The sequence below is a fragment of the Mus caroli genome, chromosome 11 (genome assembly GCF_900094665.2).
Source record: "Mus caroli chromosome 11, CAROLI_EIJ_v1.1, whole genome shotgun sequence".
In the NCBI taxonomy this organism is placed as follows: domain Eukaryota; kingdom Metazoa; phylum Chordata; class Mammalia; order Rodentia; family Muridae; genus Mus; species Mus caroli.
Window position 1 is genome coordinate 97,689,957 of NC_034580.1, and position 26,575 is coordinate 97,716,531.

Here is a 26,575-nt window from a genome sequence, read left to right on the forward strand (position 1 = left end):
ATGTTTTACTTTCTAATTTGTCACTAAACTACTTTCCATAGTGACTGTTTCACATCCCTGTAAGAAATGTACATTTGTAACTGTAGAGCTTGTATCCTTGTATAGAAGTGCAGGTGTCTTAGAAGGCCAGGGCACTGGATTGCCTGTAGTGAGAGTTACAGATGGGTGAGCTGCCTGATGACGGTTCTGGGCCCCGAACTCTGAAAGAAGAGAAAGTGCCTCTGAGCTGTCTCTCCACCATGGATGGAATTGGCTTTTAAAGATTTATTGCCGGGCAGTGGTGGCGCACACCTTTAATCCCAGCACTTGGGAGGCAGAGGCAGGTAGGTGGATTTCTGAGTTCGTGGACAGCCAGGGCTATACAGTGAAACCCTGACTCGAAAACAAAACAAAACAAAACAAAAAATTATTTATGTATACAGTGTTCTTCTGCTTGCATATATGCTTGTAGGTCATAAGAGGGCAACAGATCTCATAGATGCTTATCATGTGGGTGCTGGGATTGAACTCAGGATCCCTAAAAAAGGAGCCAGTGCTCTGAACCTCTGAGCCATTTCTCCAACACAGAAGCAATAGTTTTTAAGTTTCCTAAGAGGGTAGGGTAAACCCTAGTTGCCAGAACGCTTGCTTGCCATTGTGAAGCCTCAGGTACCATCTCTAGCACTGCATAACCAGGCAGAGTGCTGCATGCATGTAATTCCAGCATTCAGGAAGTGGACACAGAAAGAAAGTTTCCTGAGAAAATACATGGTTGTTAGTGGTATGAGCTTTATGTGCTGAGAATCTGGAAGGTACTGCCTCTCTGGGCTTCCTAACTGCATTGAAGAAACAGCAGAGAATGTGACAGGGGACCTGTTTCAACTGTGAGACTCATCTTCCTGTTGCTCTGTTTTCTAGGCCATGGGCATTAATGACCTGCTGTCCTTTGACTTCATGGATGCCCCACCGATGGAAACTCTGATCACGGCCATGGAGCAGCTGTATACACTGGGGGCCCTGGATGACGAGGGCCTGCTCACTCGCCTGGGCCGCAGGGTGAGGGACAGAGGGAACTTGTAGTGCTTTGGGAGGACTCCCTGGCCAGATTTCCACCTTGTGTTGAGGCCTTGGAGAAGCTTTGAGTAGGATTAAATACTCTTTAGAAGGGCGGTGGACGGGGAATGGAGAGTGTGAGCCCAGGCTGGCCTGGAACTGTTTATGTAGCCGAGGATGAACTCCTGATCTTCTGGCCTCTGTCTGCCAAGTGCTGAGATTGCCAGCAGGTACCACCTCACCAGGCCTGGCACCACCTCACCTCACCTGGCCTGGCACCACCACACCAGGCTCGGGATTCTTTTCATTTTCTTTTTTCTTAAAGATTTATTTATTTATTTTATGTATATGAGTGCATTGTAGCTGTCTTCAGACATTCAGAAGAGGGGAGACACACCAGAAAAGGGCATTGGATCCCATTACAGATGGCTGTAAGCAACCATGTGGTTGCTGGGAATTGAACTCAGGACCTCTGAAGAGCAGTCAGTGCTCTTAACCTCTGAGCCATCTCTTCAGCCCTCTTTTCATTTTCTTTCAAGGAATAGGTAGAGTTTATTTCTACTCAAGGTTTGTTTGTTTGTTTATTGTTTAGTATTTTTGTTTTGTTTTTTCTCTGTGTAGCCCTCGTTGTCCTGGAAATAATTTTGTAGACCAGGCTGACCTCGAACTCATAGAGATTTGCCTACCTCTGCCTCCCGTATTGGGATTAAAGGCATCTGCCACCACTCCTGGGTATTTAAATTTATTTTTTAAAGTGTCTTTTTTTTTTCAAACTTAATTTATTACTTTTTAATCTTCATTAAAGACTACATGTGTGAGGGGGTTGGATCCCCTGCAACAGGAGTTACAGACAGTTGTGAGCTGTCACATGGGTGCTGGGAATTGAAGCCAGGTCCTCAGGAAATGCAGCCCGGGCTCTTAACCACTGAGCCATCTCTCTAGCCAATTATCGTTGTTGTTGTTGTTCCCTGACTATTGTTATTGTTATTATTAGTGTGTGAGTGCTGGGTGTGGTCATGGGTGCCAAGTCTGTGTCTGTGGCGTTGGTTCTCTCTTTCCTCCTTTTCATGCGTTCTTTGGATTGAACTCCAGTCACCAGCCTTATGTGGCAGACACTTTTACCTGCTAAGCTATCTTGCCTGTTTAAGGTTTTGCTTTTTTAACTTCAATTTTATATTATCACTTTAAGATGTTTCTTTTTAATAGTTAAGACTATTTGCAGTTAATTTTACTCCAGATATATTATTGAATCTAATCTTCATTCTATTTATGATTATAATTATTATTGTTGTTATTTTAAAACAAGTTATTCTGTGTGTAGCTGGGGTTAGCCTGGAGCTAGCTACCTATATAGTCTCAAAAACAAATAAAAGGTATTTGCAACATTCACATCCACAGTAGATATGTTCTTAGGCACCAAGAGCTTACTTAACAAAGAAAATTTGTGGTAGAGACAGGCGCCCCAAATCGTCATGGGGACATTTCCTGATCTATTTTCTACTTCCTAGTCAAGTCCATGCGCATGGTCTGTAGGGAAGCAGTTGTAATTTCTTCTTATTCCTGTAGATGGCAGAGTTCCCTCTGGAGCCAATGCTGTGCAAAATGCTCATCATGTCTGTGCATCTGGGCTGCAGCGAGGAGATGCTAACTATCGTGTCCATGCTGTCTGTGCAGAATGTCTTCTACCGACCCAAGGTAAGCTGTTCAACCCCATGTTCTGATGCACTGGTGCAGTGACATCAGCCTGCCCTGTGATGTTTGTCGGGGACAAGGTCTACAGGGCTCCATAGGTTTCTATGCTAGCTGCTCACTTGGTAACAGGTAAGGAATGACTCTCTGTCCCACTGCCTGGCAGGATAAACAGGCCCTTGCAGATCAGAAGAAAGCCAAATTCCACCAGACAGAAGGGGACCACCTCACCCTGCTGGCTGTATACAATTCCTGGAAGAACAACAAATTCTCCAACCCGTGGTGCTATGAGAATTTTATTCAGGCTCGTTCCCTACGCCGTGCCCAGGACATTCGGAAGCAGATGTTAGGCATAATGGACAGGTCAGTCAGGAGTGCGGTGATATTAGTGTTTGGGTGGTCATGTCTCCTGGGTCTTATGTCACGCCAAATGTACTTGCACAGTTCCAGGCACCTGTGTCTAGAGAGTGTCCATCTCACTCCCCAGGCAGGAGTGTGGCTAAGCAGCACTTCAGAAACTTCCTAAGAGGAAGATAATTGAATTAGCTAAGAAAAATGCTTTGCTTACGAGCCTCTGGATCATTGGTCTGGGGTTGGGTTCTTGCCTGAGCCAGCGTCTGGTTTCTAGTTCCTTCATCCTGCCTGTCATGTCCAGTACTCCTCTGAGCTCTGAGGAAGGTCCTGGTGACTAACTGTGAGCACCCTAAGGTGGAAGGTTGAGCACCCAGCTCACAGAGCAGGCTCATGGCGTCTTTGCTCTTACTATCCTGATAGGCACAAGCTGGACGTGGTCTCCTGTGGTAAATCCACGGTCCGAGTGCAGAAGGCCATCTGCAGCGGGTTCTTCCGCAACGCTGCCAAGAAGGACCCACAGGAGGGCTACCGGACTCTGATTGACCAGCAGGTGGTGTACATCCACCCCTCCAGTGCTCTCTTCAACAGACAGCCCGAATGGTAGGTCTCTCTCACACACACACACACACACACACACACACACACACACACACACACACACATATAGAGGGAGAGAGGGAGAGGGAGAGAGAGAGGGAGAGAGAGAGAGAGAGAGAGAGAGAGAGAGAGAGAAAGAGAGCACTCCCGCCTCTGAGTCTCCAGCAACCCCACTTCTCCTTTTGACTTTGTATTTCTAGAGTAGAAGAAGCCCAAATTAGGTACACTAACAAGCTCCCCATTTTTCTTTAATATGTATTTGTGTGTATACAGGTGTACATTTGTGCATGTGTGTGGAGAGCAGAGGACAGCCTCAGGAGGCATTGTCCTTTTAAGATCATCTTACCGCCTGGAGCACACAATTAGACTAGATGGCTGATGAGCCCAGGCATCCTCTGTCTCTGCCTCCTCAGCACTGAGATCACAAATGCACATCACCATGCCCAGCATTCTGTTGGTGCTGAGGGTTGAGCTATTATTGCAAGGCAAGCATTTTATCTACTGAGTTGCCTTTCCAGCCCATAAACAGCCTTTTATTTTGGAGGGGGGGGCGGGTTGTTTTTTTTTTTTTTCTTTTTTCTTTTTTGGTTTTTTGAAGACAGGGTTTCTCTGTGTAGCCCAGGCTGTCCTGGAACTCACTCTGTAGACCAGGCTGTCCTTGAACTCAAAAATCCTCTTGCCTCTGCCTCCTGAGTGCTGACTGGGATTAAAGGCGTGCACCACCACTGCCCAGCATAAACAGCCCTTTAAAAAGAAGTAAAATTATAGGGGTGAAAGCAGGGAAAGAGCTTAGAAATCATCTAATGAGATGGTCTTAAAATGGTTTTGTGGGCTTTTTGTTTTGTTTTGTCTGTTTGTTTCTAGATAGAGTCTCACTGTGTATCTCTGGTAGGTCTAGAACTCACTAGGTAGACCAGGGTGGCCTCAAACTCAGAGAGATCTTCTTGCCTCTGCCTCCCAAATCTTGGGATTAAAGGCATGCACCTCTACACCCAGCAATGTCTCACACTTGCAATCCCAGCTCTCAGGAGGCTAAAGAAGGAGATTGCCCTGAGTTTGAGACCAATCTAGATAATACACATGGAAACCCAGTCTCGAGCAAACAAAAACAGGCATGCGATGGCTCAGCAAGAAGGGTGCTTGCTAGACAACCCCAGGACCCACAGAAAGGTGGAAGAAGAGAACTGACTCCACAGAGCTGTCCTCTGATCTCCACTTGTATGTGTGCTCTCTCTCTCTCTCTCTCTCTCTCTCTTTCTCTCTCTCTCTCTCTCTCTCTCTCTCACACACACACACACACACATACACACCCCAGCATGTGCCACCATACTTGGTGCTACCACTGCGTTGCCCACATGGTCCTCACCATTCCTTGGCGATAATCTCTGTGGCCCCTCTATAGAACTTGGAATTCTATGGAAACTATCTGAGAGAGAAAGTACTGTTTTATTTCACAGAGCAAGAAACTGGAATCTAGAGAAGGGATGGGGCTGTTTTCACTGTTACTCAATTGGTTCATGCCAGAGTCGGGACTAGAGCTGGCTCTCTGCAAGCAGGCTTGTGTTGGAAGGGTGTAGGCTTGCAGCATGAGGTGTGGCTTCGGTAGTCTCCTGAGGGATCAAGCAGGAGAAATGAAAGAACAAAATGTCAGCTCCGCTGTGGTCGGGTCTCCCAGTGGACCAAACTGGCTGTAGAGTGGGGGTCTAATCTAAGGCCTGAGTCCTGTCTGTCTCCCACAGGGTGGTATACCACGAACTTGTGCTGACCACAAAGGAATACATGCGTGAGGTCACCACCATCGACCCCCGGTGGCTTGTGGAGTTTGCTCCGGCTTTCTTCAAAGTCTCTGACCCAACCAAGCTAAGCAAGCAGAAGAAGCAGCAGCGCCTGGAGCCTCTGTACAATCGGTATGAGGAGCCGAACGCCTGGAGAATCTCCCGAGCCTTCCGCCGGCGCTGAAAGACAGCTGACTACTCGCCTCTCCTGTATCGTGGCTTCCTCTGGCTGATGACAAGCTAGTCCTGTGGTGACTGATCTTAAACTGAGCATTTTCGAAGCCTGACTCTCTTCATAGTGTAAGATAGAAACATTTAAGCAGGGCTTTGGCCAGAGCCTTTAATCCTAGCACTTGGGATGCAGAGGCCGGAAGATCTCTTGAGTTCGAGGCCAGCCTGGTCTACAGAGCGAGTTCCAGGACAGCCAGGGCCACACAGAGAAACCCTGTCTTGAAAAAAGCCACACACACAAAAGAACAATTAGATAAGGTGTGCATCCTGGGAAGGGCAAGGCACATGAGTAACTGATGCATGGCAGACCCAGCAAGGGCCTGATACCCCAGCTCTGCTTGCTGAAGGAATGAACCATGAAACTCATGTACCATGTCAGCCCCATTCTCTACCCACTCCCCAGCCTCTGTACTCAGATTTCTACCTCCTGGAAATATTTATTTTTTTAAGGAAACAATGGTTTATTATGACTTTGTTTTGTTGGGCAGGGGTAGCTGTAAGGTCAGGCCTGAGTTCAGTGTGGTACACATGGCAAGGTCTCTTGACACCAGATCCCAGGCCTCTCTGGGTCCAGACATGATGCATGGACCAAACTTCCAGTCTGTCTTTCAGCATCACTAGAGCTAGCTCAGCCTTGGCAGCACATGGCCCCAGATTAACCGAGTCTGTGCCAGAGTGCTTCCGTCTGGCTCCGGCGGTTACAGAAGCCGCCTTGGATCACAAAGCTCTCCGTGATCCTTTGTCTCCCTCCTGCCGCTGTAGAGTGGTGCGTTCCATTTCCTTTAAAACAGCAAATAACGACACAATGACAGCGTTCCCGCTCTGTCAGCAGAAAGCAAGCCCGCCTCTCATCTGCTGCGAGCTGTGGGGAGTGACCCATCCCCTCACTCCTGTTAGTGGTTTTCCTAGCTCCCCTTCTGAGAACTATGGAGGGTCTGTGCTGATGGGAGGAAGACCCATCGTTCTGCCAAGCCAGACCGGAGCTCACTGAGGAGCCCTGGGGATACTGGGTTCACCCTGGACCATGGGATCCCTCCTTCAGCCCCACGTTGGTAACTCCTAACTGTAAGTTAAGTGCTGAATTGTAGGCCAGATGTTTAAAGAAAAGGATGTGGCCTTTCCTGCCCTTTTCCCTCTTCATTGGAGGAGGGATGCGTGTCTTCTATACTGAGCTCCCAGAAAGGACAGGATTGCAGGGCCAACTGGGGATGCATCTGTGGGTGTTCCTTCCCTTTGTTACTTGAGAGCTGGAGTCACTTCTCTGCTGTGACCCCTGAATCTGACCTCTGACCACCCATCAGAATAGCCACGCCAATTACAAGCCCAGGCTACTCTGAAGGGGATGTCTTGTTGAGATTTGGAGGGAGAACTGGCCTGAGAATGGGACTCCAACCCCCACCCCACGTGTGTATGTTTGAAACTGGTTCTCACTCTATAGCCCAAGCTAGCTTTGGATTCATGGTGGTCCTCCTGCCTCTCAATTGCTAGGTTTACAAATGTACATCACCAGGCTGGTTTTGTTTCTTTAGGGGAAAAAAATTGCTTCAAGTATTTCATTTTATATGTATGGGTATTTTGCCTACACTCGTGTCCATGTACCGTTTATATGCCATACCTGGTACCTGCAGTGGCCAGAAGAGGATATCAGACCCTCTGGAATTGGAATTAGAAATGTTTGGGAGCCGTCCCGTGGGTACTGGGGATGAAAACCAGGTCCTCTGGAAGAGCAGCCAGCGCTTTTAACAGCTGACCCACCTCGCTAGGCTCGTGTCTCTCATTCATCAGTAAGCCAGTATTTCCTAAATGGGAGCCCAAGAGATGACGTGGGACTTACACACAGAACTGGAATCTTCTTGGCCACTGTGTGCACATGTGTGTGAAGACGAAGCGACAGCCTACGGGGAGTTTGTTTCCTCTCTCCCCACCATGTGGATGTTGGGGACAGAACTCAAGTATTTAGGCTTGTCCGGAAGGAAGCATCTTACCCACTGAGTCATCTTTCTGGGCTAAAACATCCCCTTCCCATCCCCTCCCCTCCCCATCCTCACCCCTCCATTGGTTTTCTGTCTCTTGCTCTGAATTATGAGTCAGTACATTGATTTCCCATGTTTCTAGGAAAGAGTGGTGCCTTTTACTTGTGGGTAGCAGTTGGGGTTCTATTGAACCTGCTTGTTTTTACCTGAGCCGAGTCCTGGAAAGCTGGCTCTAGATCCAGACTCTGTCCCTCCTTCTGTCCCTCCCGTTCCAGAGCTGCTCCTCGGTCCGTTTCCCCCACCTGGGAGTGGTCTTAGGAGAATGTCTGTCACTGCCACCCCACTGGGGACCTGCTGTCATCCCCGCCCCTACAGTTGCTTGCTTGGGTCCCTTTCTCCTTTTCTAGTCTCCAAACACTTTTGTTTCTGAGCTCAGTAAAAGCAGCCACCTGGAGTTTGTGTAGGAGGAAGGACAAGCCATTGGGATGAACATGGGCTCCCAGTCACTGGAGCAACTATGGTCACAGAAGCCACAGACCAAGTCTCTACCCGAGGATGTTTCTAGGGACAGGCTAACCATGGCAAGGCATGGTCAAGAAGCCCTGTCTGGGTTAAAAAGTACACTCCATTATTTCTAGATTCTCACATGGTCCTAGGTTAGGTTAAGAGCGGAGTTTTCCAAAATCCATTTTCTAGAGGAAAACCAACGGTAAGGGATTTCCAGAAATGCAAGTGAGGGCCTGTGCTAGACTCCAGGAACAGGGCATCACGTGGGTACTGGGGACGAAAACCTTACAGAAGGCCTTGTAGGGGACAGACTCCAAACTCCGGTCAACTGCTGCATGGCCATAGCTCTTCCCACCCCGGGTCCTTGCCTCATGGAAGCAAAGAGCAAATGGAAACAACAGGAGAAGCAGAGGTTTTATTAAGGTCTGGCATATGAGGCAAAGGTGGAACCAGGCCTGGGTAGGCCTAGGGCAGAGAGCCATCCCTACTTCCACCCAACACCCCCCACCCCCCAGCTGCCTCCCACATGCTCCTGCCTCCCAGAGCACAGCACCAAGAACACAGGACCCCCCTTTCAGGGCAGAACCCAGGCAGAACTTTGTCTCCCATGGGGGGTTGGGAGAGGGGAGACACAGGGTGTTCTGAGAATCCCCTTGGCCCTGCTGCCATAATAAACAAGAGAAGTCCCTTGTCTGTCCCCAGAATAACTGGTTCTCTGTGGTGGGGGTGAGGAACTTGGCCTCTGAGCAAGACCTAGGCCGAGGCCAAGCTGAACTGAAGGTACAGGTGAACCACAGAGAACTGCAGCTACTGCCTTTAGACTCGACCTGCCTCCACTGTCTTTCCCGCAGACTCTGGTTAGCAGCTGAGTCTGGCCAGGAGTATCAGATGGGATAGTGGAGCTCTGACCCCAGAGACTTCTATAGGCATCAGAAAGAGGGGCTTCACCAATACCAAATCAGTTGATATATACACTGAGCAACCCCACCATGTCAAGGGGAAGCCACTGGTGCCTAGTAAGAATATCCACCTTTGTGGCCGAAGGGCGGAGCAGGGCCAGTGAGTTCTGGGAGGTAGGCAGGACTCTCATCCAAGTGGGACAAAGGGACTGTGTCCTCCTCACTGACTGGCCGGTCAAACTCAGCCTTCAGAGCTGGACGTTGATTATCTGGGAAGGCCAGAGAGAACAAGGCCTCCGGCTCGCACACAAACTTGTACACGTAGCGTTCGCCAGCCACCTGTGGAGAGAGGGTTGTCAGGCCAGACACGCATGCTCTGCCTCAGTAGAGAATTGGAGACTTCCCCTTCTCGTGGGCCACAAATATGTACTAGGACCTCTTTGCCTCCCACACTGGTTCTTCTTGAAACCCACTCCCTCTGGTCCTTGTTCACGTCTCATCTTGATCATAGCACACTTGGGACCATTCATTCAACTTTACAGGGGAACCTAGGAATTTACATGTTCTGTTCTCGAAAATCTGCTGAGAATGCTCCCCCCTCACACACACACACACACACACACACACACACCACTTGACCTTCTCTTGACACGATTTGAACCCTTAGCCACCCCTGGCCCCTCCTTGTGGCTGTGCTAGGACCTCAGCCCAACCTTCTGCATGATGCCTTTCTCATAATAGTATCGCAGCGAGCGGCTCAGCTTGTCATAATTCATGGCTGGCCGGTTCTTCTGGATACCCCAGAGCCTGGCAACCTGGGTATAAGAGACAAAAGGATTTGAGTGGAGATGCAATCTCAGAGGAAAAAATAGCGGGGTGGGGGGGAACATTTGAGGTTCTTGGTGCAGGGACAATCTAGGCTAGTCACCAGCACAATGCTGACTCCGGCTTGGCAAGAACTGGGTCAGGCAGACTGAGGACGGTGGTGGAAGCAAGTGCCACCATTTCTCCTCTAAGGCTCCAAAGGTACCGGACAGGAGGGGTGGGAATACATAAGACCTACCTCTTCAGGTTCAATTAGTTTAAACTCCATTCCCCGGCCTGTCCAGGCAATGAAATGAGCATTTGTTGGGTCATCCAGCAGGGCCACCAGAAACTGCCACAGTTGTAAGGCACCCCGGCGCTGGTAGGGTGGCCCCTCCCGGAAAGCTCCAATCCCTTCCTGCTTGATGTCTCCTGGGAAAGTGGAAATAGGTGTGATGTACATATGCCCTAACACCCCCCCCCCCCGAATGTGGCTTCCCCAAACTCTTCCCCGAGTGTCCTGACTTCTCCCACCAATGAAATGGGATTCCTACAGGACCCAGTATGTGACAGGAGTGAAGAAGACCCTGACCCTCCTACCAAGTCACTTCTCTGACCTTCAAATTTTTCAGGGACAATGCAGACATCATCTGGGAATGGTCGAAGCGATTTTTCATAGCCATAACCTTGTGGAGGAAAGATGGGGATTGCTCAGATCTGAGGGTTCACTGTTGAAAACCCTAGAGAATGTAGAGAGACTCGTAGCTGGGGTGACTTCCCCCATAGCTAGGATCCGGCTGCCTTACCCATCACTCCATCACCTGGAGAGGGTCCAGAAAAGCCCTCTGGGTGGAGGTACATTGATGCACATCCAGGGACATCTGGGGGAGGGAAGAAAAGGTGACATTGTAAGTGGCTGAGGTGAAGCAGGGGAGGAAGGCCTGTACACATTCAAGGGGTTGGTGCAGCTAGCCTGCAATCGACCGACCATCTTTTTCCCACCACTAAATCCCAGGGGAAGTTCACGCAGAGGGAGCTGCAAGCTGAGGCCCTCAGTTTGAGGGCTGGGGCAGAGGGTATGGGTGGCAGCAGCTGGGGCCAGGCAGGCTGTTCTCAAGGCCCAAGATTCCAGGGAGCAGCTGTTTTCCTGTGAGTTCAGGGGAAGGAGGGGGTGAGACATGAATCTCCGGGGGTTGGAAAGGGTTTGCCTAAGACTTCCTCGGAATGGGCACATGTCCGGTCAGCAGGTCAGGTTCCAAGCCTAGTACCTCCATGCCTCTGTGTGTGTGTGTGTGTGTGTGTGTGTGTGTGTGGGAGAGAGAGAGAGAGAGAGAGAGAGAGAGAGAGAGAGATGAGTGAGAGAGAAGAGTGGGGGTGGAAGTGGGGAATGCATCTATCTAAAGAAGAGGCATTGGGCACTGGGCTGTTTTTTTCTCAGGTATAAGCAGGTTCTACTGTGTTCCAAGCCATAGAACTGAAACCTCCCAGCTCCACTTAGGAAAGCCACGCTTCATGTTCCAACCCTTTCCCGCCCCCTCCACTCCCACCTATGAATGAGCGGCTGACACCCGACACCTCGCGGGGGAGGAGGCAGGAGGGAGGGTTCATTCATTCCTCCATTTTGTGAATGGAATTCTTGACTCCATTCAGGAAAGCGGAGGGAGGAGGGGCAAGAGTTCAAGGGCAAGTAACCCGATCCCCTCCGGATCCCCTCCGGTCTCCAGCCTTTGAAGGTCAGCAGCCCTGCGCACCTCCCTCCAGCCGCCACTGGGCTCGAAAGGGAAACACTCGTCCTGTTCGCCCGCTTTCCCCGGAGTGACTAGGGATTTGTAGATAAGCCCCCTATGCTAAAATACCGTGGGCATCGGGAAAAGAAAAATTCTAAAATTCCAGCCAACCTCTGCAGCTACTGTTCTGTCTGTCTATCTATCTATCTATCTATCTATCTATCTATCTATCTATCTATCGACAAGGTCTCACTCTGTAGTTCAGGCTGGCCTGAAACTCATTATGTCACCTAGTTTAAACTCCTAGCCATCCACCTGCCCCTAGCCTCCTGAATGCTGTAGCTCTTTTTTTTTTTTAACTAGACATCACCACTCCTTGATGCTGATGACCACTGTACCTCCACTTCTCCACATTGCATGGGTACTGCTCCCTCATATTTTGAAATCACTGTGGAGACAAGGACTAGTGACTGTCTCGTTTTTGTTTGTTTGTTTGTTTTTTAATCCTCCAAGTGCATATACTCTTGTTCCAGTCACTGTACTCTGGTCTTAGGGGGTTAATTAAAACCCTCAAACTTCTGACCGAAGTAAATGCCCAACCCTTATTATTGTCAGGAGCTATAAGGGCAAAGGTCTATATACCCTGTCATCTTATTTGACTGCTGGCTGAAAACAGTCATTCTTTAGATTAAAAAAAAAAAAAAGCAAATGAGTGAGAGTTGTGTTAGGAACGAACATATGGACCATGGAAAGACACCAACCTTCTAGGAATCTTTGCTTAACTTCACTGCTCACTGGCGTACTTGCCACCCCACCTGGCAATCCCAGAAAAACTCTTCCGAGCCCAACACCCCCAGCCCAGCCCAAGAGTCTCTTACCTGAGTCGTAGGCGAAGTCTGTGCGCTCCTGTTTGATCACCACCCCCGCCCCTGGGTACCTGTGCCCACTGACCCCACCCTGGCTTGAAGCCGACTGGCCAGCCTGTTCATACAGGGGGTCATGGTACTCCTGCTTGAAGCTCTGCTGGGGGTAGGGTGGGCAGGGCTCCGACAGTTGGTGTTGATAGGGGGCTGGGAGAGGTTCCCGGCCCCCTCCCTGAGGAGATGTGAAGGAGTGGCACATGTCCACGGGCTGCTGGAAGACGGAGCTGGAGGTCATGGATGAGGAAGGAAGAAAAGAGAATCTTCCATTAGCCCCCTTGAGCCTGTCACCTGTTGACAGGGCTCTGGAGGGACAATGAGACACCATCTCCTGGTTCTCCCAGCCAGGTCTCTATAGAGAACTAAGGAACTGAGCCCAGACTGCCTGGCGAGGCCCGGGTCCCCCGGTGCTTCAGATCTGTCTCCTTACCTGTGCTCACCAAGGTACCCGTGGCCAGGGTGGGACTGGGAAGAGCTGGAGGCTCTCAGGAGGCTCTGCTGCTGTTCTGCCCTGGAAAAGGGCTGCAGGGGCGACTGTCCAGGGGCACCGGGGGCGGGGGACTTGATGGCGATTTGTCTGGGGGAGTCATAGGCACTGGAGTTGAGGGGGAGATGGGGATGAGGGGGCAGAGAAGCTAGGCGACCATCTTTGTACCTTTCATACCCCAGGAAGTGATTATTGCCACTGCAGTGGAGGGGCCGGGGAATTGTTTGTTTTTTGCTTTTGTTTTTTATACAGGGTTTCTCTGCAAGCCCTGGTTGTCCTGGAACTTTATCTGCAATCCAAGCTGGCCTTGAACTCAGAGATCCACCTGCCTCTGCTTCCTGAGGGCTAGGAATTTTTTTCTTTTTAAATGGTGTCTCATGGAGCCTAGGGTGGCCTCAGACCCTCCATGTGTAGCCAACAATAATCTCGGAACTCCTGTTTTCCCCTCACAGCCGCTGAGATTACATGCAAGTAGCCACCCTAACAGGTTTGTGTGGCTTTGACAATCATCTCCAGGGCTTTGTCTGTTAGGCAAGCACTCTATCAATTTAACTACATTTCCAGGGCCCAGGTGAATTCTTTTATTTTTCTCCCCCAAAGAGTCTTGCTCTGTAACTCAGCTTCACCCGGAACTCTTTCGGGAGCTACGTTTGACCTCAAACTCACAATCCCTCTTTCTCAAGGTCACACCACCCACCATACCGAAGCGATGAGTATCCTCTCTTAATCCTGGAACTGGACCTCTCTGCTTGACAATCTCTCTCCGAAGCCCAGAGCAACTGGTTTAAGTGGGGCATGGGCCTCCAGGTAGAGACTCACTGGGCTCTTGAGGCCATTCTGCCCACTGTGTGATGTCTCCTGCTTATACTCGGAGGAATCCTTGCTAGTGCTACTTACAGGAGCTAGGAAACCCCGTTATCCAACCCTCACCTCTACGGGTGCCTCAGCTCATGGGTGCCCTCTCCTACCCCACATCTCAACAGAGCCTCCGACTCCTGACACCCTCCTGGGCTGGGGCTCACCTGGAGTAAAGGCACTGCTCTCCATGGTGGTAGGGGAGTGGTGGCTTCCTGCTGCAGGACAGGGCGGGGTCTGTGCGGGGACTCTGGGGTTCCTTCTTGATCCTGGTGGTGGGGCTATGGAAAGCTACTGTGGGGTAGGACAGAGCAAAGCCAGAGTGTTACATAGACGCCAACAGAGCATCTGACACCTCTGCTTTTTGAAGACCGGGGTTACTGGTACAGTGTCATCCCTGCTCCCATTCTTGCACACTGGAGTTGGATGCTTTTGGAACATTTTGGTTACATTGTATCTAGTTTTATGCGTTAGGTATTAACCTTGGTGTTAACCAAGGGGACCGTCTAAAAGACACACACTCTTAGCTGAGGAAACACTTTCCTAGGAGTGAACATCTCAGACGCAGGGCCTTTTGGCTATCCTGAGTGTCCTGGAAAATTCCAAAGTGAGGGACATGTTTTCTTATTTGGGGCTATGAAGGTTCTTTGGTCTCGTGAGGGAGCTTGGCTGTTAGCACACTTGCATGTCAGCTGAGTAATATGCAGATGCTCCTAGTTATCTGTGAGGAGCACTGCCCTTTTCTGAGCCCTGACTGAGGTCTCTGAGTCCAGCTACCACTGTGGCTGAGCCTTGGTGTGAGTGACATCCTGGCTTCCTTCAGTTTGGTCAGATGCCCTGGAATCCACAGTTCTGGTGACCACTGTTTTCCATTCTTGTGTTCCTTTCATTTCATGGGTGACAGCATGCGAGAGCCATCGGTTAGGCAGTACCTAACAGCCGAACACCCCTCCTCAGACTTTTCTCTTTTGGTTTTTCCAAGACAAGGGATCTCTGTGTAGCCTTGGCTTCTGGGAACTCACTCTGTAGACCAGGTTGGCCTCCAACTCAGAGATCTGCCTGCCTCTGCCTCCTGAGTGCTGGGATCAAAGGTGCCACACCTGACTTTTGTTCTTTTCTTTTCTTTTCTTTTCTTTTCTTTTCTTTTCTTTTCTTCCTTCCTTCCTTATTTTCCTTTCTTTCTTTTCTGTTTGTTTTTTTGAGACAGGGTTTCTCTGTGTAGCCCTGACTGTCCTGGAACTCACTCTGTAGACCAGGCTGTCCTCAAACTCAACTCCGCCTGCCTCTGCCTCCCAGGTGCTAGGATTAAAGGCGTGCGCCACCATGCCCGGTTATGACATTTTCTTCTCTTCTCTTCTCTTCTCTCTCTCTCTCTCTCTCTCTCTCTCTCTCTCTCTCTCTCTCTCTCCCTTTCTTTCAAGGTCAGGCTTTACCATGTCTCACATTCACTCTCCAGGTCACAGGTGTGGGCTATCTGACCTGACCAGGCATCATTTTGCAACAATGACACCTGTAACATTGGGGTCAGATTTGGGGGAATGTCCCGAGCATTGTAGGATACATTTGCAGTACCATTAGGTCCATATGCAACCAACCCTAAACCCTCTAGAGCCACTGACAAATCTTTCCTGGGATAGCATCACCAGCACTGAAGAAAATAACAGAACACTGCCAAGCCATCTCAAGTCCCTGGCTTTGGCTGCAGAGAGAAAGCATCAGTTCCAGGTCACATGGCTGAGACCCCAGAGGGGAACGAAGGTCTTCACCCCCTCATCACTACGTTGGTCTCAGTGTCCATATTCCAGGATGGGGAGCCCTGACCTTCACTCTGTCTTTAGGTGAGAGCAAACTGCTCTCCTATGGATGACTGTCCCCCATGACTCACTTCCTGTCATTCCCTCACCCCCCACCCCCCACCCAGCACTCACTACTCACAGTTTTCTGAATGGAAATCAGGAACAAACTGCTCATCGCTGTCCGGTACCTGAGCTGCAGAGAGAGGCCAGAGAGGTGAGTCCAGGATGTGACCCTGCAAAGTGGCAACTCCAGGAAGGCAGCATTGTCACCCTGCAGATTAGTTCCAGCCCTGCAGCAGTCTAGAGCCTGCCTTAGAACAAGGGTGACTGCACCCCAGGGCCTGCACCCCCCAGCTGCAGCCCCATGAAGACCCCCCCCCCCCAGGGAGGACTCTCAGAACTTGTCTGAGAAAATGTCTTTGCCTGGATGTTTTGTCTCCCGTCCTTGGAGTGCAAATGAACCCACCCTTCATAGTTTACAAGGCTTTGTCAGGGGTGGGCAGGCCTTAAGACACTGTGGGAGCCTGTGGATCTGGAATCAGATGAGGAGATTCTGAATTTGGGAAGGGACCCAGGAGCCTGCACTTTAAATACCTTTCCAGGTGTTTTGGAGACACACAAGAGCTCTAGAGCTTTCGAAAGGCAATGGAGGAGAGAGGATGCGAAGAGGGTTAAAACAGGACAGGAGGCAGGTACAGACACTGGCTCATCACTGCTAAGGAGAAGAAAGGCCTCCCTAGCCTGGAGGTCTGAGGACCAAGGGTGGGTATCTCTGAGCCAAAGGATACTCAAAGGACTCCATAGGGGTTTTGTTGTTTTGTTGTTGCTTTCAGTATAGAATAGAGTTTATTTAGGGCATGGGATGGGGAGTTAAGAGAGTAATAGAGGCAGAGAAAGGCAGTGAGAAGGAGAGAATAGAGATTTGGAGGCCAGCCATGACCATGTTGGGGGGACTGGCGGGGGAGGGGGTGGCAAGTTGGAAGCAAGAGTTAAGAGCCACTCCACAGTTTTTATTTACTTTTGCCTCTCTATCAAGGGGGAGGATTGCAGCAGAAAGAAGAACAGAGAAGGACTTCCTGATTGTCTAAGCAGGACAATGGAGCTCGTGACCTAGGAGACTGGACTGTCACTCCCTGGAGACTGGGCAATGTGGAAATGGCAAGATAGAAGACTCGGACTTCAGAGGGGCTGGTGAGGCATGGGAGTTGAGAGATAGAGAATATTCTACACCCCAGTCCCATGTGAGCATGCAGGCTCAGACCTTGGCCACAGGACCCTGTGTTTGCCAGCTCACCTCCCCCAGGCCCTGCAGTCTACACAGCCATCAGGGTGATCTTCGGACAACAGAAACCAAATCACTTTGCTCTCTCGCTGATTGGCAATTTAAACGTTTGCCCTTGGCCTCCTCAGCTCACCTTCCTTGCCTGCCTCTTCTTAGGCACCTTGGCCTCCTTTAGCCCTCAGTCCTGCTGAGCTGGGTCCTTTTTCCTCTCCACGCCCCCCCCCCCAGCCTCACCCTACGTTCTGGATCTTACTATGTAGCCCAGGTTCACCTAAAAGGCACCATCTTTTCTGATTCTGCCTGGAATGCTGGTTACAGATGGGCACCCTGCCAGGCTTATCAGAGACCTTCTTTGACCACCCAAAGCAAAACTATCCCTTCGGCTTTCTGTCTCAGCAGGTACTTCCCCCTGACCTGTGCCTATCTTACTAATGTATATTTGCATGTTAATTAATGTCCATCTCTTCACTGGGAAGTTAGGCTGTGAGGACACAGGCTTTGTCTTCTTCAGGTGAGTCTCTAGCACCCAGAACAGGGTCCTACTCAGACCAGGTACTGAATGACTGTTTCTGATGACTAAGCATCCAATGAGACCTGTCCTCAGGCTGGCAGGAGCTAGGGCCACAGACTGGGGAGCCACCGAAAGCAGTGAGCTCCTCAGCCAGGCAGCCTTTCCCTTTCCCTGTAGCTACTCCTCTCCACACACCAGCTACCACCAGAGTTAGCACACCACCGGAAAAGCTCATCTTACAAGGAAGGATACTTGGGCTGTGGTCAAGTGCTTGCTTCGAATGTCAGAGGCACTGAGTGTTTATAGATATAGCTTGATAGTTGATTTTTATGTATTTATTTATGGTGGGGGTTGAATCAAAGTCTCTTTGAACCACCAGCCTTTCATTTTTTGGAGACAGGGTCTAACTAGGTACCCCAGGCTGGCCTTCGATTCTCCTTCTCCTGGCTCAGCTTCCTTGTGATCACACTATTTGACGCTTGCGTCCAGCTTAGAGGACTACTGTTTTCTAGTCAGAGATTGAGGCAAGGGAGTTTAAGATCCAGAAGTCTCGGGCTGGTGAGATGGCTCAGTGGTTAAGGAGCACCCAACTGCTCTTCTGAAGGTCCAGAGTTCAAATCCTAGCAACCACATGGTGGCTCACAACCATCCGTAAGGAGATCTGACTCCCTCTTCTGGAATGTCTGAAGACAGCTACAGCGTACTTACATATAATAAATAAATAAATCTAAAAAAAAAAAAAATCCAGAAGTCTCCAGTAGTTAAGAGCCTACTTAGATCAATGTACTACAATTCTAAAGTGGCTACATACATCAGTGAGGCACTAAATCCCTCAGGAAAAATAGGTGTAAATCCCATGCTTTTTAGAAGCCCAACTATATTCACACAGCAGCAGTCCCCGAGATGTCCTGGTTGAAGACTCGCCTGGTTCTGTTAGCCACACTGGTTGGTTCTAAGTCCTCAAATCAGGCAAGTGCTTCTATAGGCTGGAGGTGGGCCAGGCATCCATATTTGCAATAAATGTCCCTGGTGACTGGCTCATTTGAAAAGCACCAGTCAACAGGAAGGGGAAGGACACATTCCTTCCTTCCTTCTGGGTGTCAGGGACCATTCAAAGGTAACAGACAATCTGAAGGTGGCAGGAGCAAGCAGGCTGACAGATAGTTCCCTCCCTACTACTTAGGCAGGGAGGGTCCCGAGGGCAAGGAAGGGGTGCAAAACTTGGCAGGGGGTAGCTGACGCACTCTGGAGCCCCTCTTGGGACCTCATTAACTACTGGTTTCCAGTGAGGTAATGGGCTGGGGGCATCTCCTGCTGACGTCACTGGGCTAGTGAGCCCTGTGGGTCATCTGACCTTTCCCTCTGCCTCAGGCTTTAACGTTTACCCAGAACCCCCAGAAGAGACTTCCCCTTATCACACAGATTGTACCTCCAAAGAGATGATGCTACCCTCTTCCCAAGAATGGGGGGTAGGCCCTACTCTGTGCTCAGCTCTCCCAATACTGGCCTTTTCCCAAAGGGATACAACAGGGCCCTCAGCCACCCAGAGACTATCAGCAAAGATAGAAACAGAAACAGAGCTTCGAGAGTTCCTGGAGAGCAGGAGAAATTTTAATTACTATGTTTGGTCTTGCGCACACACCATTCATTCTATTTGTTGACTCGGCTGTGTTTTGGCTGCTCTGAGCCAGTGTGACAGTCTGCCCCCAGCTCCACTAGCACTAAAAAGGGACTGTCTGGGTGGGGACATGCAGAGGATTAAGGTAGGTGTGGGTGTGTGTATACCCAGTGTAATTCATGTGCAAGTGTACACACACACACACACACACACACAGAATATATTTAGGGACCATTCCTCCAACAGGAGCCAGGGGGACCAGATGGGTTCCAGAAGAAATGGTTACGTTTACAAGCTAAGCACAGAACCAAAGCCTACCATGAGCAAGCTGCCATGTATCCCACGGAAGGGCTGTCTCTCATTCTCTGGGGTTGGGGACAGTCCCACATAAGAGTGAATGGTAGCATCCTTGAGAGGTTCTGCTTTATTGTGTCCCCAACGGCTGGGGCGCTCACACCCTCACCCTGCCCCCACTCTGGCAGCTTCTATATTGGAAGGAACCAGTTCTCTATCTGTGGAGGGGGCATTCCTCTCCAAGAACCTTCTGGATGGAGAGGAAATAGAAAGATGGAGGACGCATGGAACTAGGAAAGACTAAGGAGAGGGCTGAAGATTAACCCTCCCCTTGCCAACAGCCCCCGCCCCCCGACTCCAGAGTGCACGACACTTTCACTCTGAAACAAAATACGGGTTAAAGCACCCTCCATGTTCCCCTCTATGCACAGGATCTCTTTTTGGACCTATAAATAGGGAGGCTAAAGGACCAGGGGAGAGCCACCCTTGGAGGACCATTTAGCTGCAATAATTCTTGTGGAAGAGCCCAGATCCATTCCTTAAAATCCTGATAAAAGCTATATATGAGCCATTCTCTTCCTAGAAAAATCCATTTATTCTTCAGATATGGCGCAACCCCCAACAATTTTACATGCAGAATAGCAATATCAAGAACCCCAAATCTATCCATAAGCCTTCTGGGAATTTACAGGCCCTCCCTCCCCAACTTCATACAAAGGATGAATATAGCTTAGTCAGTTTTCCTAACTACCAAAGAGACCCACAGAGTCGTTGTATCTAACAGTTTGTGAAGGCTCCCAACAATCCCACAAAACAACCCTCCATCAGATCTACAAATCTTTTTTTACATAACCAGCCACGTCTTGGCTCAGTCTGCCCGAGCCTGGGTTTCTCTGTGGCATCTGATCCCTTTTCTATCCCCTTAACAGATCCCAGGCACCCAGATGACTCTCCTCAGCTCATCGAATCCCTCTTCACCCAGAAAAGCCCGGATCCCCAAGATGTGTATGCTGCTTCCAAAGAGCCACACCAACACTCACCCCAAAATCTCAATCAGCAGCCGATAAGCCAAAGCCACCTCTCTCGGTCTCAGTTTGGGTCCAGCCTGGTCACTCCAACCCCACCCCCCAATCTTCACTGCCCCACCCACACTCTAAGAATTTGCTGTATCTTTCCAAATTGAGGCTCTAGGAAGAAACCAAGCTGAGAGAGGGGAGGTTGGGCTCTGGGCCCCATTCCTCCTGATGTTCCCCACCACTGGCAGGTTTCCAGAGGAGCCCATCCCTCCCTGTCACCCCTTTAGACTCTAGGAGAGCCACTGACCTGGTGGGAAGAGGCAGGAGAGGAGATTGGGGTGATGCTGGGATGGTGCAGGGGGACAGGACCCCGGCAGCTGCATCTGTCTCCGCAGAGAGAGGAGCGAGTGGCCTCAGCATCCCACCCCCCCTCAGGCCTGGCCATCCATCGCCAGCTGGGAACCTGAGCTGCTCCCTCAGGAGGAAGGAGAGGGAACCAAGGAGATCCCAGCCCCCCCCCTAGCATTCCCCACCCCCATCTCCCCACCCACTGGATTTAAATGTACAGGGACTCCCAAGGCAGCAGTATGTAACACGCATGTATACGTGTGCGCATGCCCGTGCGTACACGCACTTGCTGTCACACTGACACAGACAGACAGACAGACAGACAGACAGACAGACACATGGACTATCACCAGACCCACCACCAAGGGGAGGGGCTTCCATGGTGGGGTGGAGAGAACATTTTCCTTCCCATGTCATTCAAATAGACCAAATGCTGCCAAAAGGCCACCCTGAGCCTACTCCCATCTAACTCACAACTGGGGAGCTGGCCACTGTGGGGGCCCTCAGCTGATGGGCAGGGGAGGAAACCCAGAGAGCCAGACCAAAATCAGTACCTAGCTGATAAAAAAGAAGGCTTTTGAAAGCCCATGGAGACCCTGAGTTCTTCAGCTCCAGAACCTGAAGAGGGGTAAGCCCATCCAACAAAGCTCTCCATGCAACTGGGAGCTGGGCACTCAGGACATGCAGCAGAGGAAGAGGCACACTATACCCAGACCTCCCCACCCCCATTCCACATTTTGGAGGATAAACTCCATGCTAAACAGTCATTCTCTGCTATCACCACCACCACAATAATAATAATAAATAATAATAATAATATGACAACAGCAATAATTGTGTGTGTGTGTGTGTGTGTGTGTGTTTGAGACCATGGCCAAGACCGAACTCATCCCATTCCACAGACCTACTTAGTGGTCCCCTTCCCTTCTTATCCAGGCTTCTCCTATAGAGAATCCTGTGAGAGGTGGATTTGAGCTTTGAAATTCCAAAAGAAAGGTACCCACAGTGGAAGAATGGGGAATCCCTTAGGAAAAGACCTCAAGAAAAATTTTCACTTTTGGTTTCTGGAGTTTTTAGAGTATTAACACAAAAGGAGGTGAGAGCGAAGATGGGGATGCTAATGCTTCCTGTATCTCAGAGACTGTAAGTCACCATGCCTCCTTCCACTGGCAGCCCTGCCAGCATCACCCTCAGGTTAACTAACCTCACCAAAACACCACAGCTAGAATCCAACTAGGACATCTGCTCCACCCAGCCCAGGCTGGGCCACTGACCCCATCCTGGCTAGGACTCACAACCAACCCTCCAGCATACAGGAAGGGGAACATTGCCTGGGGGTGGAGGTATTCAGGAGGGATGGAGGGAGGACCAGTTGCCACTGGAATTATAATCAAGGCTATTTGGGGAGGCAGCCCTGAGTCTTCTCTGCCAAAGTGCCAAGAAAAGAAGTATTGAAACTTTTGTTGTTATTTTGGCTTGGTCAGTAAATTGGCCCTCGGAGTTTAGGAAGAAGTGAAATGAAGAGAGTAAAAAACCAACCAAGGTTCCAGCAACTCCAGAAGATAGGTAATAAATTACTCCTTATTCCGCTCGTTTCTCATTGCTCTCTTTCAATAACTCAACACCCCAACACTACACCTAGGCCAGGAGCCTCCTGCCAGACAAACTCTGCAAATGAAATTTTCAACCAGGAAAAAAAAAAAAAAACGGGCCTTGGGCCAACATCCATTCAAATAAGCAAATACCCCACACAATAGTCTGATTCATCCCCAGGCCTAGTTATACAAGCCTGGCTCCGGGCGAGAAAATAAATATCAATATAAGTGTCCACACTGGGCACCGGGGAGAGTGACATGGTTAGGGACTGGAGAGATGGGGTTGAAGGACTCCTTGAGACAGACAAGACACCCCCCCCACACCCATGTCCCACTTCTAATTTTAGGAAGGAAACAAAACTACTCACCTTCTGCGAGCCACGTCTCTTGGAAGTGACTGAGATCCTGGAAGAGATCTGATGGGTGAATATTGGATTGGTGAAGAGGTGGCGATAATACGGGGAAGAGACCTGACGAGCCCGGGTTACAGCCTCCCCACTGGTGATAAGGGACGGAGAAGAATGAGTGGTTTGACTTTTGGGGAAACGTGGGTTAGGGAAGTCCAGGATAGGGCTTTGGGATGGATGTATGTGGATTAAGGAGAGGGGTCGCAGTTTGTCTGATTCTTTACCTTCTGAGTCGGAAGGAGGCAGGGAGCCCGGGTCCATGAGCTTTCCCTGCGGGACCATCAGCGCTTCGCCCAAGCTCCCATTTCCGGGAGATTTCTGCTGGAAGGAGGGGGGAGAATGCCCCCGAATCACCCTGAGGAGTCTAGCTTGGGGTTGGGGGTGGGGTCCCGGGGTGGCTCAGGGGCCAGGCGGTCCTGGACCCACTGAGACCTCCCCGGGAGGGGGCTGCGGGGCGAGTAGGGGCGGGGTGCGGGGCGGGGGCGGGCGTGGAGGCCGGCGCGGCGCTCACGCTGCAGAAGGTGTAGGGCACTCGCTGGTCCAAGTATCCGCCTTTCATCCTCCGCTCCATCCGGCCGCTCCCTCCGGCCACAGGGCCGGGCCCCCGCGCGGAGGCAGAGACCTGGGAGGGGGGAGGCAGTTCGCACACGGTCCCGGGAGCGCTGCGGGGGGGAGGGGGCAATCGCGAGGCTTTGGATCGGACAGCGAAACTTCTCCGACTCGCTGGGACCTGCGCGGCCGAGCGCCTCCACCACCACTCCTCTCCCGCCAAAGGAGGTCCCACCTGCTCCCTCGAGCTGGGGTTGGTGTGTCTGCTTTCTGCAGCCCTGCTCAGCCCGGACTGGGTTACATAAGACGTGTGTGTGCGTGCGTGTGTGTGTGTGTGTGTGTGTGTGTGTGTGCGCGTGTGTGAGTGTGTGTGTATGTGGGCGCGCGCGCGCGGCGCACACCATTCGCACGCCCATAACTCGGGCGCCCCCTCCAGCCTCGAATCCCGACGCCTCCCACCCCCGCCCCGGAATGTGCGGAAGCGGGCGCCGAACAGAAAGAGTGTGGTGTGTGGGAGATGAAGCGGGGAAATCACAGACACTCTCCCTTCCTTCCCCTTCCGCAGCTTCACCTGAGGTCGGGGCGTCTGTGCCGGAGTCGCGGGGGGATGCTCAGCATGCCCGGGGGGGTGACACAACTAAGGTGGCGGGGCTAGGCCGGAGCAAGGCGGCCTGAACCCCGGGTCCCCAGAGCCCCGGCTTGTTTTCCGGGCGCAGCAGACAGTTGTGAGCCCGGGGGAGCAGCTGATTGGTGCATTTCCTTTGCCTTGGCCTCCGTTCTCGCTCTTCCCCCGCCCCTCCCCACCGGTTCCCTTTGTTTCATTGACTTTTGTGAATGAAACCCCAGGGCCGGGCACGCCCGCCAATCCTCAGACTCGGCTAGCAGAGCTTGAGGGAGGAGTTTCCCAGCCACGGAGACCAATCAGAAAGTAGGGGCTGGCTCCCGGCTTCATTCACTTTTTGGACTTCCATTCATAAAAAAATAAACTCCTTTCGGCTTTAGTTCATTCATAAAGAATTGAGAAAAAAAAGACGGAAGCTGAAGACCCCGCAGCTTCTCCACAGGTTTCAACCTGGGCTTTGGGTCTGAGGACCCCTGAGCTGCTTCCGCTAGCGTTAGCACACGCCTCTGTGCATCTATACTTACGTGGGAGTGTGAACACGTCTGTGTGCCCTGGGGGGGAGGGGGAAGCAAACGGACTTGTGCGCCCAGAGGAGCCATAATAACTAGCATTTATGAAGCGCTCTGCCTCCACGTGCTAATTTCCTTCCCATAACGTGGTGCTGCGGAGCGGTTTCCATTTTACTTTACAAATGAAAATGGAAGAAAGCTAAGAAAGACACCATGGCCTCCTCACCTGAGGTAACTCAGCTTGTCACTGCGGGGCATTAGCGTTTCAAAGCCACCACGGTCTTCTGTGCAGCCCTCTGAGACCCCGAGCTTTGTGAAAACAAATGGAGGCACAGTTGGTGCTCAGTAAATGTAAACTGGCTCTGAACCGGCTTTCTCACGGGTCTGTGATCTGTAGAGTTGCTTATTCTGTGACCTGCTTTATCATTCATTCGAGGCTTTGCCAACAAGAGACTCAAGGATGTCTCTCTCGCTGCCATCTTACTCCTTATGATAGGAAGCAGAAATCCCAAGTGACTTGGTGATCAAAAGACAGGATGGGTTTCAATTTTGTCCAAGAGGTTGATCTTAGTGTTTGTCATTGGAGCATCACTGCCTTCAGTAAATATCTGCTGTGTCAGACATGGTGCTGGGTGGCAAGCAAGTGTGAGAAAGACTACCTCCCTTGGGATCTGGGTTGCTTTAGATGCGGTCACAAGGACCCACAGGCCCACAGGGCTGCTTTCAAAATTCATCTGTCTAACCAAACAGTACTTCTGAGAAAGAAAAGGTGCATGCAATCTCTTCCAGCCTGTAGGAGTCAGAGAGGGGACAAGAACCTTAACTCCCTGGCACCTGAACTGGGCTCTTTCTGCCACACCAACTCCTCCCCTTTATCTACCAAACTGTTCTTTAAAATGTGAACCTGCTGCCGCTCTCCTCTAGGGATCCCCCCTTTCATGAGAGCCTGGGTCAGTCCATATATATGGTGAGGTATCTTTCATTCTCTTCCCTGTTAGAGAAATCCCTATATAGTTATGGGGAGCTCTGTGGGGGCCCAGAGGAGGACTCCTTCCTTGAGCCTCGCTCGCACTCAAGAGTTGCACAAAATGCCTGTCAGGTGAACAGCTACAATAAAAAGCTAAGTAATGGAGTTTTGCAGGCACCCTGCCCAAGGAAAGAGAGGCAAGCCCAAGCAAATCCCCAGCTTGGGGCGGATGGAGCCAGTTTAGGGAGGGGTGTGAGTTCCTAGGCCAGGAGAAGTGGGGGAGGAAGGCAGGCAGTTCTAGGAAAAGATCTCTGATGTGGTCTCCATGAAGGTTCATGTGGGTCCCTGAGTGAGCACTGGGTGCTCCAGTTGAGGCCTGTCCGGGGCTGCCTGTCTGACTCGGAGTTCCTCCACTTCTCTGGAGAGCCCTGGCTAGTCAATATTTCCTCTGCTTCCTAGGTCTGGCAGAGACCAAAGAAGCCTACCTCCCTATCTAGCTCAAGCTACAGACCCAGTGAGAGAACCAACTGCAGCTGCAGCTACAGCTGCCACACCTGCCCTGGCCTGGGACTGAACACTCAGATGATGATCAGTGTCATTTCTCCAAAGGGAGCATTGGGACCTCTTCTCCAATGGGGTCCAAGGTTGTTAATCAGAGGAAGGAAGAGAGAGGCTAGAGATGTGGGTTAAGTGACATTGAAGGATCCAGCCTTGTGTGCATGCTTTTCACCAGTTCCTGCTGCCTGCCACCCTCACCTCATTTTACAAGAGGTGACAATAGAAGCCCCACCCCCTTCCCCTTGAGGGTACTCCAAAGAGAGATCCTTTAAGGAGCACATGAGGACACTCCCAAACCTGACCTGACGAGCATCCTTCAGATGCAGGATGCTCAGGGCTCCTTTATGACTTCCGATGCTTCCTGCCTCCTCCAATACAGCTCTGGGGGGGAAGCTGGGCAGGTAAATATTCTCTTCCTCCAGTAGATTGGGGGGCTGGACTCTAACCTGTTTCCTAGGAATTTAAATTATAAAATGCAAATGTGGACTTTAGATATGTAAATTTTTATACAAAGGGAACCCACTGTTTGCCCTGGGAGCTGGGAGACCCCTGGTACAGGCTTGGAAGAAAGAAAGCCTGAATGTAACTGGCAAGCTGGCTCTGGAGCCATCAAAGAGGCTGACTCTCCCCCTCACGACTTTTTTTTTTTTTTT

The 26,575-nt window shown here is 50.8% G+C and overlaps 2 protein-coding genes across 5 annotated transcripts in view; one reads left to right on the forward strand and one right to left on the reverse strand.

Moving 5' to 3' along the window:
- Dhx8 (DEAH-box helicase 8) overlaps nt 1–7,797 on the forward strand; it is a 35,903-nt gene extending 28,106 nt beyond the window's left edge. The window contains exons 19-23 of the mRNA XM_021175442.2: nt 898–1,035; nt 2,599–2,727; nt 2,888–3,084; nt 3,496–3,675; nt 5,412–7,797. Coding sequence (XP_021031101.1) covers nt 898–1,035; nt 2,599–2,727; nt 2,888–3,084; nt 3,496–3,675; nt 5,412–5,631 — 864 coding nt within the window. The 3' untranslated portion in view covers nt 5,632–7,797. The remainder of the gene's footprint in view (nt 1–897; nt 1,036–2,598; nt 2,728–2,887; nt 3,085–3,495; nt 3,676–5,411) is intronic.
- A 758-nt stretch (nt 7,798–8,555) lies between these two features.
- On the reverse strand, nt 8,556–24,041 carry Etv4 (ETS variant 4). Of its 4 annotated transcripts, none has more exons than XM_021175446.1 (13): nt 23,838–24,041; nt 23,229–23,339; nt 22,942–23,035; nt 22,679–22,726; nt 15,786–15,839; nt 14,018–14,141; nt 12,939–13,103; nt 12,467–12,735; nt 10,668–10,742; nt 10,479–10,547; nt 10,121–10,293; nt 9,771–9,872; nt 8,556–9,396 (listed from the first exon to the last, which is right to left on the reverse strand). In XM_021175446.1, the coding sequence occupies exons 2-13, from the start codon at nt 23,286–23,288 to the stop codon at nt 9,172–9,174; spliced, it is 1,458 nt and encodes a 485-aa protein (XP_021031105.1). In that variant the 5' UTR covers nt 23,289–23,339; nt 23,838–24,041; the 3' UTR covers nt 8,556–9,171. The 4 variants fall into 4 exon arrangements, with proteins under 4 accessions (XP_021031105.1, XP_021031108.1, XP_021031102.1 ...); XM_021175449.1 differs by having other exon boundaries at nt 12,939–13,085; nt 14,018–14,144; XM_021175443.1 differs by having other exon boundaries at nt 14,018–14,144.
- Nucleotides 24,042–26,575: the final 2,534 nt, after the last annotated feature.

Coding starts and splice junctions, on each gene's coding strand:
- Etv4 (XM_021175448.2), bottom strand. CDS start 23,288: ATGGAGCGGAGGATGAAAGGCGGATACTTGGACCAGCGAGTGCCCTAC. Junction 10,294..10,478: donor TGTCCCTGAAAAATTTGAAG/GTCAGAGAAGTG, acceptor CCACTTTCCCAG/GAGACATCAAGCAGGAAGGG. Junction 9,873..10,120: donor AACTAATTGAACCTGAAGAG/GTAGGTCTTATG, acceptor TCTTATACCCAG/GTTGCCAGGCTCTGGGGTAT.